This window comes from Dendrobates tinctorius, unplaced genomic scaffold (genome assembly GCF_039654945.1).
Source record: "Dendrobates tinctorius isolate UK_male_01 unplaced genomic scaffold, ASM3965494v1 ptg000032l, whole genome shotgun sequence".
Taxonomy (NCBI): Eukaryota; Metazoa; Chordata; class Amphibia; order Anura; family Dendrobatidae; genus Dendrobates; species Dendrobates tinctorius.
In genome coordinates this window covers 567,267-584,170 of record NW_027361700.1, presented here as the reverse complement: position 1 = coordinate 584,170, position 16,904 = coordinate 567,267, and the positions used below count along the sequence as shown (strand labels likewise).

Sequence of the window (16,904 nt, the reverse complement as noted above, 5' to 3'; positions counted from 1 at the left end):
TGTTGAATAATCTTTGTTTTCAGATCATTTGAGAGTTGTTTTGAGGAGCCCATGATGCCACTCTTCATAGGAGAATCAAATAGGAGAACTACTTGCAAGTGGCCACTTTAAATACCTTTTCTCATGATTTGATACACCTGGCTATGAAGTTCAAAGCTCAATGAGGTTACAAAACCAATTTAGTGCTTCAGGAAGTCAGTAAAAAGTAGTTAGGAGTGTTCAAATCAAGAAAATGATAAGGGTGCCCATACTTTTGCACCAGTCAAATTTTGTTTAAATGCAGATTGCACATTTTCTGTTAGTACAATAAACCTCATATGAATCCAGAAATATAACTGAGTCCATCAGTTATTAGATATATGAAACTGAAATAGCTGTTGCAAAAAACAAAATTGTTATAAAGAAAAAAGGTTAACATTGATAGGGGTGCCCAAACTTTTACATATGACTGTATGTATGCCATGTTCATACCAAGCAGGAGCAGTGTCAGCTAATTAGAAAAAGCAGACCCAGACTAACCAAATTCGCTGTCCGTCCCCAACTCTGGTATATTTCAATGGAGAGAGGATAGAGACTGTGGTCAAGTTCAATATTATACCTTAACATCTCCATTGGGAGGAAATATGTGCCAAAAACAATGTCTTTTCCTTTTTTTACTGAGTTGATCTTCTGTCTCTTTAGCTATCCAGTCTTTATCATGTTTCAGAGGAGTATTTTTCATAATGACAGACAACACTACAATATATTCTAGATTTTTTTCTTTAAAAGAAGTCATTTGTTCTTCATCTCATTTTCTAGCCTGGCATGGAAGGGGTTTTTCTGGCAGACACCAAGTTTTTATACTCTGAGTCCGTTCCAAAACAAACTAGCCCTGGAGCTTGGCTGTAATTACTTATTAATGGAATGGAAACTTCAAGCCTATATATTTGGATGCAATCAGCTTAATAGCCTGCCGTTCGGAGAAAATGCGGATGTGTGTGTCTGCTTGGTACTGCAGCGAGAGCGGTAAGGACCAGTCTAATGCTGATTGCTCCTGAACCTGGCACAGACACAGAAAGTGCTCTGTAGTGCCGTCTCATGTTGCTGGTAAGCCCTAAATCTGCCATTCCGAAGAATATGGGAGTAGAATAATGGGCAGCACATTTGTCTTTTGCTGTAACAAGAAGTAATGTAGACCCAAGGGAAAAATGAAAAACATTGGGAGATTTCTAAGTAGTCTTTAGATAATCTTTTAATCTTCTACTGGCAGAGATTTAATCAGTAATTAGGATACAAAAGAAGAAATTATGGCAACTTTATTTGATATATTCATTAACAGTGACATTGTGCTTTAAATCACTTGACGGGAATGAGTTTTTTCTTATGTGTTCTAGCTTTGTATTAAAATATAATGGATTTTTTAGAACAACCGTACAATGTATGTGATCAATGGATTTGTTACATGGATTGTAAATAAATGTAAATAAAAGTCTTAGCGGTATATCAATAAAAGATCGCCACCTAGTGGCCATATCAGAACAACTCTGAAACAATATATGCACAGTATTGCCATTTTAATATATTAGCAAAGTCACAAAAAGAAGAATTCAAATTCCCCCCAAAATTCAAGAATTAACACAGCAGAAAACTGCAATAGTATTTACCGGCTCAGGTCTCTTTCTAATATAAAGTCATTAAATACGTAAGATATATATTGTGAAAATACAAAATAACTTTATGTGAATCAAGAATTGGTGTTTAGCGGAAATACAGAATAAGGTGAACACACAGAATAAATAATGACATACGGAATTATAAAAACATTCTGACTGGAAATATGCAAAAAGGAGGCCTGTTTTGTATATAAGATAATAATGACCATCAAGTCGCATGCTAGGATGAAACCCATAAAAATAGTAATACATGTAAAATCACAATTACCCAGTATCCTGTATGAAAATATCAATTACTATAGACAGATGTAAGAGTGACCGAATCAAAGGTAATACAGATGGTAGTATGCCTGAAACAGGAACTCCTGAATGTGAGTGGTGCACACCCCGGAGGACCTGAATGAGAGTGGCACCAACCACTGAGGACCTCTTGAATGAGAGTGGCGCCCAACCCTGAGGACCTCCTGAATGCGAGTGGCACCCTCCACTGAGGACCTCCTGAATGAGAGTGGAACCCACCACTGAGGACCTCCTGAATGAGAGTGGCACCAACCACTGAGGACCTCTTGAATGAGAGTGGCACCCACCCCTGAGGACCTCCTGAATGCGAGTGGCACCCACCACTGAGGACCTCCTGAATGAGAGTGGAACCCACCACTGAGGACCTCCTGAATGAGAGTGGCACCAACCACTGAGGACCTCTTGAATGAGAGTGGCACCCACCCCTGAGGACCTCCTGAATGAGAGTGGCACCCACCCCTGAGGATCTCCTGAATGAGAGTGGCGCTCACCACTGAGGATCCCCTGAATGCGAGTGGCACCCACCACTGAGGACCTCCTGAATGAGAGTGGCGCCCAACACTGAAGACCTCCTGAATGCGAGTGGCACCCACCACTGAGGACCTCCTGAATGAGAGTGGCACCCACCCCTGATAACTTCCTCAATGAGAGCGGCACCCACCTCTGAGTACCTCCAGAATAACAATGGCGCCCACCTCTGAGGACCTGCTGAATGAGAGTGGCGCCCACCCCTGACAACTTCCTGAAATAAACTGGCGCCCACCCCTGAGGACCTCCTGAACCACTCATTCAGGAGGTCCTGTTTCAGATATACTACCGTCTGTATTACCTTTGATTTGGTCACTCTTACATCTATCTATAGTAAACAATATTTTCATAAATTCCACTGGGTACTTATAGTTGTGATCTTATATCAATTACTATTTTAATGGTTTTCATCCCTGCATGTGACTAGATGGTCAGCAATATTATATATACAAAACAGGTCTCCTTTTTGCATATTTCTATTCAGAATGTTGTTATAATTTGTCATTATTTATTCAGTGTGTGCACCTCTCTCTTTTTCTGTATTTCCACTGCACACCAATTCTTGATTTTAATACGGTTGCTTTGTATTTTCGCCATATATCGTTCACGTATTTAATGACCTTATCTCAAGTCTGTAATGAGACTCACCCATTCAAGTCTATGGGTGAGTAAAAAAAAAAAAAAAAAAAAAAAAAAAGGATCCCACGGAACATTGGAGTGGCATCCGATTTTTAAAGGTTCATTTCTGTTATGAACCTAGAAAACTGTATTGGATGGTCTACATTTTTAGTGTAGATGTGTGAAAACGAATTTCACACGGATGTAAAAAAAAAATGGACACACGGATGAAAGTCAGTTGAAAATCGTCTGAGTTTTCTTGATGAAACTCGGATGATTTTACATACCGGCCTTCTCAAAATTTTCTGTTTAGAGAAATTATTGGTCACATAGCCTGACGTAATCTGTGCATGGTACAAACACACTCGTAAGTATATGATAGTTGTGATTTTTTTCCTGTCTGAGCATTGCAGTCCTACCGGTCTGATGTCATTTTTACAGAGAGAGGATAGAGTTTCCAGTTTTCACATGTATTTTCTCAATGCCATTCTGAGAAATGATAAGTATTATCTGACAGTGAGTGGAGTTTGGGTGTTTTGCTCCTTCCTTGTGAGGAGCTGATAGATGGCATGGAAGACATTTGTAGCTATGGGAAGCAGTTCTGAGCAGCGGCAGGGGAATCATATTCGGAATGCCGTGTTTACAGGAAAAGATCCGACCAGGTTTGGAAAGTTCAGAACAGGAAAGCAGGTTTGGATGATAAACATTTATAAATAGACCGTAAATGAAAAGAGGTAGAGAGTTCGGCACGGAGACGACGTTCTTTGCTTTATCAGATTTTAATTAGTCCCTAGCCATCCGCGCACCTGGAGACCGGGCTTTAAAGCTGCAGCTGTGGACTGTTGCAGGTTTTGCAATATCCAACCACATATATTTCAAGACTTTTGCAGAACATACAGAAATGTAAGCAATTTATCACATATTAACAAAAAGCGGAAAGTTGGAACTAAATCAAATTTTAGGGAAACTGTCATGATCCCAGTGCAAGTTTTTGACCTGCACGTCAGGAGTTAATGTCTTGAGCTCAGTGCAGGCTTTGACCTGCATGCCTAGGGTTAATTATTATGGCCTCTCTTTGGTTCAGGGAGAGCTTTTTATAGCCCTGAGCAACTCCAATCCCTGTCAGTTATACTTTTGCCTTTGGCCGAGTGTTTTGACCCCCGTGTGCCTGTTCGTTGTCTTATAGCTTGCTTATATGGTTCTGATCTGGTTCTGTCCCCCGTTGTGAGTTTGCCTGTTGATTCTGTACTGTATATCTGCTTCTCTGGTTTCTGATTTCTTGGATACATCTTGACTATCCGTTCTGTCTAGCCCTTTGGTAATATTCGTGCTATCTCGTGCTTTGACCCCGGCCTGATCTGGTTTATGTCCCGGTTTATGCCATTTAGTAACTTTGTTCTGTAGTTACCATTCTAGGAGTTTTCTTGCAGCTCCTAGCTCTCTGGAGTTTAGGCCACGCCCCCAGCAGTCACGTGCTTCAGGTCCTGCGGGTCTGACGCACGCATCTTCTCTGCTGCTGCCCACTCCACAGGTATCTCTGAGCACAGTTTGTCTTACTTCGGACACGCGCACTGGCTCAGTGAGCAAGTGCAGTGCGGTGTTCCTGACAGAAACAAAGAACTCTTTACATAGAAGGTCATATCTTATCTAACTGACCAAAAGTTGGAATTCGGCAACATAAGCCATGTATGGTTCTACATTATCAATCGTGAAAGGTACGGATGAAAAAAAAAGTGCAGAATAATACCCGAAAAAATATCATGTCCTGTTAAGCACCATAGAAAGTCCCCTGCAATGCGTTTATTGCAGGAGTTGTACTACCTTGAGGCCGTGTCATGCAGCGTTTTTGCAGCTTTTTTCTGCAGCCAAAACCTGCTCTCTTGGCATGAAAAACACTGCATCCAAAATGCTCATTTTTGCTGTGTTTTTTGCAGCATTTTTTTACTTTTTTGTAGCCTTTTTTGAGGTGTGGATTACATGTGAGCTTTTTCTACACTGTATGTTTAATAAATTTAGTTTTATTCACCAGAATCACTTCAAAAATGCCGTGAAGAACACCTCTGTGGTTTTTTTTCTAACTTTCTCATTGCTTTCTATGGGTAAAAAAAAAACACTGCAAAAACAGTGAAAGAATTGTCGTGCTGCAGATTTCAAAATCTCAGTTTTCCAATACAATCAGGAAAAAAGCAAGCGTGTTCATGAGATTTCTGAAATCTCATCGCTTGTGCTGGTCATGTAAAAAAACAGCTTTTAATTTACAAAAAAAAAACAGCAAAGAAAATGCTGCAAAATACAATGTGTGAACATCGCCTAAAGCATTATTTATATGCCCTATGCAAAAGTCCCAATGTGATCCTCAAACTGGAGTTTTGAAACCTCAGTAATGGGGCTCTAGGAGCCAAATTATTGAATGGAGGTATACTGTACATGCGTGACCTCCACCCCATTCATTTTCTATTGGAAAGCAGAGCGCTGTACTTTGCTTTTTCAGGCAAACTCAAAGACAATGAATGGAAAGGAGATCTAGTATGTGCATTGCATTCCATTCCAAACGGGATCCCAGCAAAGGAGGCATCCATTCATGATGGAATCCAAAGAAGAGTCTCAGTGATCGTTCCCCCAGCAATCAGCAAGTCTCCCCTAACCTTTGGATAGAGGTTATCTTGTTTTTTTCAATAACTCCTTAATTTTATGTCGCCTAATGTACCAATAATGATTATTGCAACTTTTGAGTAAATTCATGCCAGCTTGTGTTTTATTCTCTGGTGTTCCAGGTGTGAACATACTGCTGACATTGATTTTTCACGCAAACAGCGGCATGTCAAGAGTTGAAACATGGGGATTATTACAAGAACTGCCTACTAGATATGTAGTTACTCTAGCCATTAATCACAAAGGATTCTTCGGCTCAAGCTCCAACATAAATTAAGTATGCAGTAATTTAGATGATTATTTCATCTTGTTTTTAACATCCTCTAATCACGTCACTCAGATCAGTATAATTTGATTCCAAGAAATTCTGAACCCTAAGAGCAGGTTGCAACTTGTCAGAATTGAAATAAACTAAATTCCATGTGAGGTGATATCTTTTCCTCAAAAGTTAGCTAGAAGAATGTATTTCTTTTCTTATTAGTGTAGAGTAGAAAGCATTATGAAGAATGTGACTGCTCAAAAATTAAAAGGGTTATCAAAGACTATATTATAGTTTTACTATGGGAATAATAACTTTTTTACAGGTAATTGCTAATTACCTGCCTATCCTGTTCTGGCCAACGCAGATCTCTGCCTGCTCAGGGTGGTCCCGGTCCGCTACTGCCGGCGATTCTGTGGCTTCCGCTGATGTCACATTAAGAGATCAGCAGCTTCTCTTTGACTCTGCTCTGTTGACAGGGCGGCCTGTCAATATCATGTTCATTGACAGCCAGCTGCCCGCTGCTTAACTGCAGTGAGTTGGCTGTCAATCAGTATGATATCGGCACTTACGCCCTGTCAGCAGAGCATTCCCGAAGAGAAAAAACTGCTCTGTTCCTGTGGAGGAGCTGAAGCTCTGGCAGGAGGTGTCAGTGACCGCTTTGAGCCAGCACCAGATAGAACAGGCCAGACGATTGGTCTAGGAGTATGATTCTCGCTTAGGGTGTGAGAGGGTCCCAGGTAGTGATGAGCGAGTATTGATTGTGTCTTCTCCGAGTATTTTGGCATGCTCGGAGATTTAGTTTGTGTCGACGCAGCTGCATGATTTGCGGCTGCTAGTCAGCCAGAATACATGTGAGGATTCCCTAACAAAAAATCAACCCCCACATGTATTCAGGCTGTCCAGCAGCCGCAAATCATGCAGCTAAGTCTCCGAGCATGCCAAAATACCAGGAGGACACCCGAGCATGCTTGGGAAAACCTGAGCAATGAGTATACTCACTCATCACTAGTCCCTGGTTCAAATCCCTGACGAGCGGTGCCCTTTCTGTGAGCTGCTAGGAAGGATAGATAACACTATAGAAAAAAGAAAAATTATTCAGAAGGATCTACATAAGCTTGAACAATGGGCAGCGACTAATAGAATGGTATTTAACATGGAGAAATGCAGAATTCTACATCTGGGCAAGAAACACTAAAATTACATCTATATAATGGGAGCAATAGAGCTAAACAACAGCACTTGTGAAAAAGACTTGGGTATACTAATATATCACAGACTGCACATGAGTCAACAGAGTGATGCAGCTTGACAACAGTCCTAAGGATATATTAAGAGAAGCAAAGAGTCATACTGTGTCCAGTTCTTGGTACCACATTTTAAAAAAGACAGTGAAAAACTGAAGCAAGTTCAGCGAAGTGCTACCAGGATGGTGAGCGGACTGCAAAATGTGTCTTACGAGGAACGATTAAAGGATCTGAGAATGTTTAGCTTGCAAAAAAGAAGGCTAAGAGGAGACTTAATAGCAGTCTGCAAATATCTGAAGGGATGTCACAGTGTAAACGGATCATCCTTATTCTCATTTGTACATGAAATCATAAGAACCAATGGAATGAAACAGAAATGGAGAAGATGCAGATTAGATATTAGAAATACCTTTTTGACAGGAAGGGTGATCAATGAGTGAAACAGGCTGTCACGAGAGATGGTGAGTTCTCCTTCAATGGAAGTCTTCAAACAGAGGCTGGATAGACATCTGTCTGAGATGGTTTCGGAACTCCTTTGCTGCATTGAGGAGGGGGTTGGATACGAAGACCAAGGAGTTCCCTTCCACCCCTAACATTCTATGATTCTATGTCTTGGTGCCACCTCCAATAGGCATATAAACCCAAAAAATTATGCACGACAGAGCACACGTTGACTCCGTCTCTATAATTATAGTCAATGGCCCCTTCGGGTCATATGACCAAGTCCCATGTTGCCCGGGTGGGGGTCGGACTAAAACCCTTATGGGGCTACTGAACGTAGAAATATACACTGTGTCAACCGACTCTAATCCCTTTCCAACTGGAGAGATACTGAGACAGATTTCAGGAAGTGAGGCTGGTCTTTGTCTCTCTGTTCTAGTTTCTTGTCATACAAGTAGGAGTCAGCTCGGGGCACAAAAGCTTTTGGACAAGGGCAAAAGCAGTGTATGCTGGAAAATTAAGGAAGTTCCATCTCTTATAGTGCAGGTAAAATGCTAAAGAAATGTAGATGGCAAATTACAGAACATGACAATCAGATCAGTTTCTATATATAGAACTGTATATGTGAACCAAAAGTGGTTTAACTTGTCAGGGCAACATGATCATGCTTTTCTACAGGCTTTGTATGATTTTATCATATTCTGTCACTGTACGAAAACGCAAATCCTAATACTAATAAAATAGGAAATAACTACATGTTCAGTTTAAGAAAGTGTTAAGTCTTAGTTTATTCCAAAAGTATCTATTGGTTATTAGTCTTGTGCGTTGAAAATGTAATATTGAGGTACGTGCGCCTTTATTTAGCGTGTTACTGGACTATGTAAGATCAGTTCCACTACTTTTGTTAGGCGTAGGTAGACTTATGTCTCTGTTATGGTTTCCTGCATCAACAAGTAGGCAGCTCTTGACACTCCCTCCCTCTCACCAATGATCTCCTGCTCTAAAACCCATGAACCACTCTATTAACCGAGGCAGCACAAGCTGCGCATTCATCCTGAGCTTTAGGTTGCCAGAGAAAACAAACCATAGAGAGAGCTAAAAAATATTGTTTACAGGGACTGGACTGACTGTGCTGTTCTCCGAATTATCTGAGGCCAAGTGAGGTGCATACAATTTAGAGGTCAGCCCTTGTCACTAGCCCTAAGACTATTCTTGTTTATATAATACCCTGTACATTAAATATTTTTTAGGACAGTGTTGTTTTTTATACAAGATTTCCAGTTTAATGTTGCGTAAAGGGCTGTTCAGTTGCCTTAAGATTTGACTTTGAAGTCTAAGCCTTGTCAATCCAAGTTTTTCTGCAACTTTACTGTGAGCCAAGATTGGGTTGCTAGATTTGTTACTGAATCATATTGACAGACCACATATTTTTCAGGAACGTTAGCTGTTACAGCAGTCAGACCAGGATATATTCAGCCATCTTTAATATGAGGCGATTCAACAGTACCCATATATATTTTTGGTCACTGTGACTTCAATTGTATAACATGAACGAGTCTTGTGTTTTGGGCCTATTTTCATTTTGAAAGTGTCTTTTAGGTGATTTTTGCACTTCAAGTAATGTAACATGAAGCTGATCGGCCCCAAAGTAAATTATTCCACAAGGCCCGCAACTATCACTGGCCTTTAAAAACATTTGTGTTACACATCTGTCGTGAGTATCTCTTGCTCAGCTTCCTTCACCTTGGTCCGCTGCCCTTTTTTGTGCTTCACTTTGCGTTTTGCAGGTTGCCCAGTGTGGCTCAGTCACATCATCTCCATGAACCTATTTAAGCCCCATTAGGACACACATCTGTGTCTTCGATTGAGAGTGAAAACTTTGGTATATTTCAGGTTCTGTATACACCGTTCTTAACTTGCTTCAATGCCTGCTGATTCTTGAGTGTGCCACAGCCTCGCTCCCCATGTGCCATCCTGTCAGCTGCCCCAACCCCTGGGGACCATGTATCCAACCAGATCTGAGCGTTAGTGAGTCCAGTTCACAAGTTGAGCGTCACAATTGGACTTCTAAAATGGGCCAAAGGGACCTTTTATGCCCTCCTTGATCCAGGACCCAACTGTGACTAAAACTCTGTCCCCTTTATGGTTAATCCCTTGTATACTTTCATCACATTAAATCTCATAATTAAAACTTGAATCAGGTGAGATCTCCATACCATAAAGACCACTCTACAGGACCACTTTGACAAACAAACAAACAAACAAACAAACAAACAAACTTTGAGGCTCAGTATTTCTTAATCATGGAAACTTCTAAATCACTCTGATATACTGTGAATTATAAAGTGGTACTATTCTTCCTACTTTTACCTACAATTTATTTTTTTCTAGTGAAATGATGTTCCAGTTTTTGTTTCATAACAAAGCATTTACAGTCTGGAAGGTTCCCTCTGGCTTAATCAGTTTGTGCCCAGGAAAAGTTCTGTTTTCAGGTTTTTCAGTTGTGGTAAAAAAATCAGAGAATGAATAGTTATTTATCCATTATACTATTTCTAGAATTATAAGTCGGGGTGAGAGATCAACATTATGGTCCTGGATTGTGTGATGTTCCATTATAAAAAAAAGGAAGCGAGTGAAATTCCTGTGTATTATCCTTGGAAATTTATAAACTGTGAAACCAAGTTACTTGGTACCACTTATGTTTATTAAAAGATTTTTTTTTTTTTTTTTTTAAATGGTGGTCCTCCTTTAAATAGTCTCAGACCAACATTTCTTAAAACCTAAGATCATTACTTTTCCTTTGTTCACACACATTGATACAACAAGCTTGATAGTTTGATGGACACCTAAGGTACAAACACTTGGTGGTTGCAGTTTACTCTAGAAGATAACTTGAACAGTCTTTGGAGTACAGTACTTGTAGCTCTTATCCATTAGTCCCTGTTAGCTTCACAGAAGCCTCTGATCTTTGTCACCCCACATTGACTTCTAAACAGTGATGCTTCACCTTTGTTTGTAGAACTTGTACTGTAACAGATCAACTTTGTAATAAAACTTTCAGTATGGAGGAGGGTCACTCCTATGCATGGCCATTTTTCTATAAACACACTCCTACCACAGTGGCGCATAGTCCTTGGCACCACAGGACTGAACTAACCAGGCCTCACTACAGGCCTCAGGGCATCGAACTCTCTGCTACATGCTGTTCCCATTTCCTTCCTGATGTCTAGCACAGCATCCCACCTAAAGTCAGCTGTAGCTTCCGCTTGGTATAGGTCCATCACCATTCAATCTCCTTCGGCTTCCCCTCTTCCTAATATCACTCATATTCCCACAGACTTCCCAGAACTGACCCTTTCCTAGGCTGACAATGTGCTCAGGTGGCACTGCTTCAGTGGCAGCTCATGTGGAGTTTCACAAGCTGTAACTTTTCACAGATAGACTAATTAAGACCACAACTCTCAAGGGATGCCAGATCTCTCTATCTGCTTATAGTCACACTCTCCAGGTTTCAAGCGACATAAATGTGCTAACTCTCACTCAATGGTTCTCCTGAGGAGAGCTAGTTGGACTATGGGCAGACATACCATTGGTGTAACATGTGCAGTCGCACAGGGGCTCAAGAGCTAAGGGGGCCCACTGCTTTCCCCAAAGCAGGGGCCGTCTTCTGTCTTTGTCCACTCTTGAGTTGGACCACTGTGCATTTCCACCAACCTTGTATCACATACCCTCCATTTTTCAATCTATTTCCTTCTGCGATGGACAAGCCACTGCAGCCACCAATGATACAACTAACAAGCCCACACTGGCCTCCAGTTCACTTACTCTCCTCAGACGGACAAGCTCCAAGCCAAAGACTCTGCACAGGCCGAAAAGTTACTGTCTGCTCCCTTTTATTAGGCCCTCTGACTCTATGCCAGTCTTGAAGAGTTTACGGGAATAAAATGCACCAAATTCATTTAGAGGCGTACACCTCAATGATTGTGGCATATCTTTCAGCTGCCATGCGCAACCATAAGGAATGTAATCCTTCCTGGCTAAGCTTCACCAACTTTTAAAAAATGACTGTAACCCCAAACCTACGAGCGGTGCAACATCTTTGCAACAATTTAAACAGTTTAATGGTAGAATTCTGTTGAAAACTGTTTACTGAATCGACCCCAAAGTCTTTATACCTTAAAAAAAAGGAAAAAGTATATTCATTGCCCCTACAAATTCACATATTTTTTTAAAGAGAAAATCCTTATTGCCAGTTTAAGTGCTAGCATAAATCAGTGCGCTTCATAGAAAGCATGTAAGCATTATAGAGGACAAGACAGCGGGTCATAAATGGAACAAATTGGACGCATTCACACCCTCTAGAAATGCGTAAGATAAATAGCTGCTCCTTCAAGAACCCTCAAAGGCAAATAATTGAACTACAGGGATTAACATTTATTTTCCCAGTAATATCCCTATAAGATTCCTCCTGTCAGTTTGTGTTTTAAGTGCTATACATTATGTAAAACCCGGTGTGCTTCTGCGGACTGTCTGTGTGTTTAACACATCAGCACTAAATTAATTAGGACAATAAAACAGCTTTAAGCTCCACTGGTCCTGAGTAGTCTGCAGTTACCGTGCGTCGTCTTGGTTACGGTGCTGATAATATACATGTAGCCATGTCATACACAGCACAGACCCATATGAGTCTCATATGGCATTCGCTGAGGGAAATGTGAAGAGGATTAGGAGCCGTGATCTGCACTCACAATGTATTCATAGATGAGCAGGAGACTTAAAGGGATTGTCCGGCCTTAGGCTGCAAGTCTGTAGTCACCTTCATAGAATCGTAGAGTTGGAAGGGACCTCCTGGGCCATCTGGTCCAACCCCCTGCTCAAAGCAGGATTCGCTAAATCATCCCAGTCAGATGTCTGTCCAGCCTCTGTTTGAAAACTTCCATTGAAGGAGAACTCACCACTTCTCGTGGCAGCCTGTTCCCACTCATTGATCACTCTAACTGTCAAAAAGTTTTTTCTAATATCTAATCTGTGTCTCCTCCCATTCAGTTTCATCCCATTGCTTCTAGTCTTTCCTTGTGCAAATGAGAATAAAGTTGATCCTTCTACTATGTGACAGCCCTTTAGATATTTGTAGACAGCTATTATGTCTCCTCTCAGTCTTCTCTTTTGCAAACTAAACAATCCCAAATCGTGCAACCTTTCCTCATAAGACAGGGTTTGCAGACCGGTCACCATTCTGGTTGCTCTATTCTGAACTTGCTCCAGTTTGTTGATGTCTTTACCTTATGTGACTGAAGACTTGTGAACCCTGACATTGTGCATGTTGTGCCTTGTGAATATTCTACGGCGCTGGCACCAAGTGCGACGGGTGCGTGACTGCAAGTATGCAATTTGCATACATGTGGTCTCATGCCAATGAGATGTTCGCAGCTTAGCTTAATATAAGTGCATTGAGCGACGCCACATACGTCTAGTCTGAATGTAACTGGGAGTATGCAAATCGCCTACTTGCAGTCACTCAACTGCTCACTACCACCGAAGACATCGGAGAATCCTCAAAGTGTGCAATGCGCGGGTTGTGAGAATTCACAAATCTGCTGGTACATTCAGTGACTGCATTCTTGCAGCCTACGGCCGGACAACCCCTTTGATGTCCATTTACACTGAAAGAGTATCACAAACATTTCACGATAAACTTTCAGTGTAAACAGGCTACCAACAAAACACTCATTTGTCAGGTGAAATGAGCTTTTGTGCTGCACATGAGATCATCGTTTCCGACAGCACATCGTCCTGTGCAAACAGGACTCACATTGCCAAGAACAATGGCAGCCTCTGTGCACAGATTCATTTATTATAGATCGCTTAATGGACATCGCTAAGCTCGGACTGCCTGTGTAAACAGCCTAGTAATTGACTGCCAATTGGTAAAAACGTCACTCCATTCACTGCTGACTCTAAATGGGCCTTTACACATAGCGATATCGCTAAAGCGTCAACGATATCGCTATGTGTGATACTTACCTCCGACCGGCTCCCCTGCTGTCTGTCGCTGATCGCGCGAGATCGTGCAGCTCCATTTCTCGTCGGACGCTTCCTGCTGGCGCCGACGAGTGACGCGTGGACGCGGGTGGAGGACGTCAGGATCGCCGCGTCTGAAAGGTAAGTAACGACCGCTGCTGTGTCGCTACATCGCTGTGAGATCTGCCTGTTTGGCAGCTCATTAGCGACCATTTAGCGATGCACCAGCGATCCTGACCGGGTCGTATCTTTGTCGGGATCGCTGGTGCATCGCTAAATGTAAAGGGGCCTTAAGTCTCCATTATTTTCGCACAAAGAAGTAGCTCAGCAAGCCGCAATATTTCTTCCAGTAAAATTATGGACACCATGACAGAACCTGGAAAGGTGGGATGGTGCACTGAACTGCTTGGCCATGCCAAGGGTGCACTTATTGCCTATAACTGGTTTTAACAGGTTTTTCGTGCTCACAGACTCCCCTTAAAAAGGCCTTACCTGTACAACGAAGAAGTAAGTCTTCTGATCTATGGGAGCACTGTCTCATGTACAGACCCATCGGAGTGTTTTTATCTTCTTGTTGCAGGTAGACTCCCACATTTTGATCAAAATGTGTTTCTAAATACAGTACTAATGCCATTTAAAATGATACAAATATTTGTTTGAATATGTCTTAGTGTCTGCAGTGTGTTCCTGCATAATTTATTTTCTTTGCTCTTGCTCATGCACATTTATTTTACTTTGTGAAGTGGGTTTAAAAATGTTTGTAGTATGGTATAGCGGCTTCTAATTAGTATTAAAGGCATTGTCCACTGCTGGACTACCGCGTCATAACAGCTAAACGGTCCATCATATAATAAAAAACATATACCGTATTTACTTTGTGATGCAGGCAATTAGCGGCCACTGGTTGGCTGCAGTATTACATTAAAATTGATGTCTGCTCTGACAGAATACTAAAAATTGCAGCTAATCTGCAGCCGCTGATTAGATACAGCGTTCACATGACTTAAGAATGTCACGTGAGCTACGGGAGGCTGGGAGCTGATATTGAAGGAACTATGCCGGTTAAGGAGGTACATATTTGGGGTTTTTCTATTTTATGATGGGCACTTTCACTTTTGGACAACCCCTTTTTAACAGTTAAACACCTCTTAAACTGGTGGAGGCCTGGGTCCTTACATGCCCACTTATTGGTCCATTCAAGGAGTTGAAGCACTTGGTTTAGCCTCAAGCACAAGTGGAATGGTGAACAAGCTCAATGGAAGGTCTACGAGTCTGGAAACCACTCTGCTCACCCTTAGGCTACTTTCACACATCAGGTTTTTTCCGACAGGCAGGATCCGGCTATTTGTTAAAAAACCGGATTCGGCTGCCGCCGAATCCAGTTTTCTCTCATTGAATTGTATTAGCGTCGGTTCGTGCAGCATGGCCTTCCATTTCTTCCGGTTTTCGCCGGATCCGGCTAAATGTTTCATTCCGGCGTCTTGAAAAACCATCTCTAGTAACTTTTTTTGTCTGCGGTGAAAAACCGGACAGCGCCGGATCCGGAAAAAGATCTGTTTTTTTAAGTCTGCGCATGCTCAGATCCAATTGGCCAGCCCCCAGGAAACAGATATAAACCTGCTATTCGGATCCGGTGGAAAAACGGATACGTTTCTTCAGTTCTCCAAAATTTACGCCGGATCCAGTTTTTCTAAAACTAGCCAGATCCTGCCTGTCGGAAAAAACCTGATGTGTGAAAGTAGCCTTAAAGATAAACTTACATTTTTCACCTCTTGATTTGAGCATTTGGTGTGGGTCTCCGGATCTGGACCCACACTGATTAACACTAATAAGCAGGGGCTGTAACACATAAAAAAAAAATATTTAAACGTTTAGCTAACCTTACAAAAGTAACTCCTAACTTTTTACAGAATCTTCATCCTACATTTACAAATGCTAAACTACAAGAATACGCTAGAACTTCTAGTGCTTAGAACATGGTGTTTTGGGATTCTTAGTTATATATAGAAGAGAACAAGTTCTGTTTAACCTGAGCTCCTGGCATCCAGCCTTGCTTTATGGTCACCCTCATTCTGTGTGCACAGTCTGCAGGTCATCAGCATGTTACTATTTCAGCCCTTCCATACAGAACTATGCTTGGCCAAACCTTTCTGACCTGACGTTATGTTTCTTTTCATCGTCTACAGGGCATGAAGCCAGACAGTTTCTATAAAGTTAAAGTCCCAGAGCTTAAAGAGATCATCGAGGGCTGTATACGCATGAACAAGAATGAAAGGTAAACTCTCCTCAAAAAGATGAGTGACTATACTGACCTGATCAGAGCACAATAGGTGCACAGACTTAGTGAAGAGGTGTGGAGAGGCAATTAGGGAGTTGTCCTTGTGCACTCAAAGGTTCAACTTTGGTGTGAACGTCAGCAAATTATTTTATTTACATTTATTCTCACTTTAAAGCTCTGATGTGGCATCACCTTAACCCACCCCAGAAGAGAATGGAATCTACATACAGTACTTGTCTCAAATAGATGTTACATGATGTTATCATATATGAAGAAGGACAATAGAGAACAACTGGAGAGTACAAGTGAGACATAAGTGTTCTAGATTTATAAAGGTGGCCACGATTAATCTTGGATAAACCTGCTGATATTATCAGCCAATGTCATTCAGCGGTTGCCCTCATTATCCTTCAAGATGTCACAGAAAGAAGGGTTAGATGTGGAGAAATCCAACATGCCTTCCCCTTCTTTCTGTGACACCGCACAGGAGAATCAAGGCAACCACTGAATTAGGGTACCGTTACACCTAGCGATGGACCAGCGATCCCGACCAGCGATATGACGCTGTCAGGATCGCTGGTGCATCGATTAGTGGTCGCTAGTGAGCTGCCACACTGGTTGATGAAATCAGCAGGTTTGTCCAAGATTAATCCCTTTGTTTTCAATTCTTTTCTTCTTGATGGAGGTGAGTCACCACCAGAGGAGTCTGATGGCAACTTAAGGGCCCGTTACACACAGCGATCTTGCTGGCGAGATCGCTGATTTTGTGACACATCAGCGATCTCTCCAGCGACATCGCTGTGTGTGACATCCAGCAGTGATCGTCTCCCCCGCGGGGTATAGCTGATCGTGCTGGATCGTCCTGGCCCGTTTTTTCATCGCTGGTCTCCCGCTGGCCAGCGCGCATC

At 41.8% G+C, this 16,904-nt stretch overlaps 1 protein-coding gene across 1 annotated transcript in view; it reads left to right on the top strand.

The window, feature by feature from the left end:
- Nucleotides 1-16,904, top strand: part of WNK4 (WNK lysine deficient protein kinase 4) — a 180,802-nt gene that overhangs the window by 120,047 nt on the left and 43,851 nt on the right. The window contains exon 5 of the mRNA XM_073572303.1: nucleotides 15,905-15,993. Coding sequence (XP_073428404.1) covers nucleotides 15,905-15,993 — 89 coding nt within the window. The remainder of the gene's footprint in view (nucleotides 1-15,904; nucleotides 15,994-16,904) is intronic.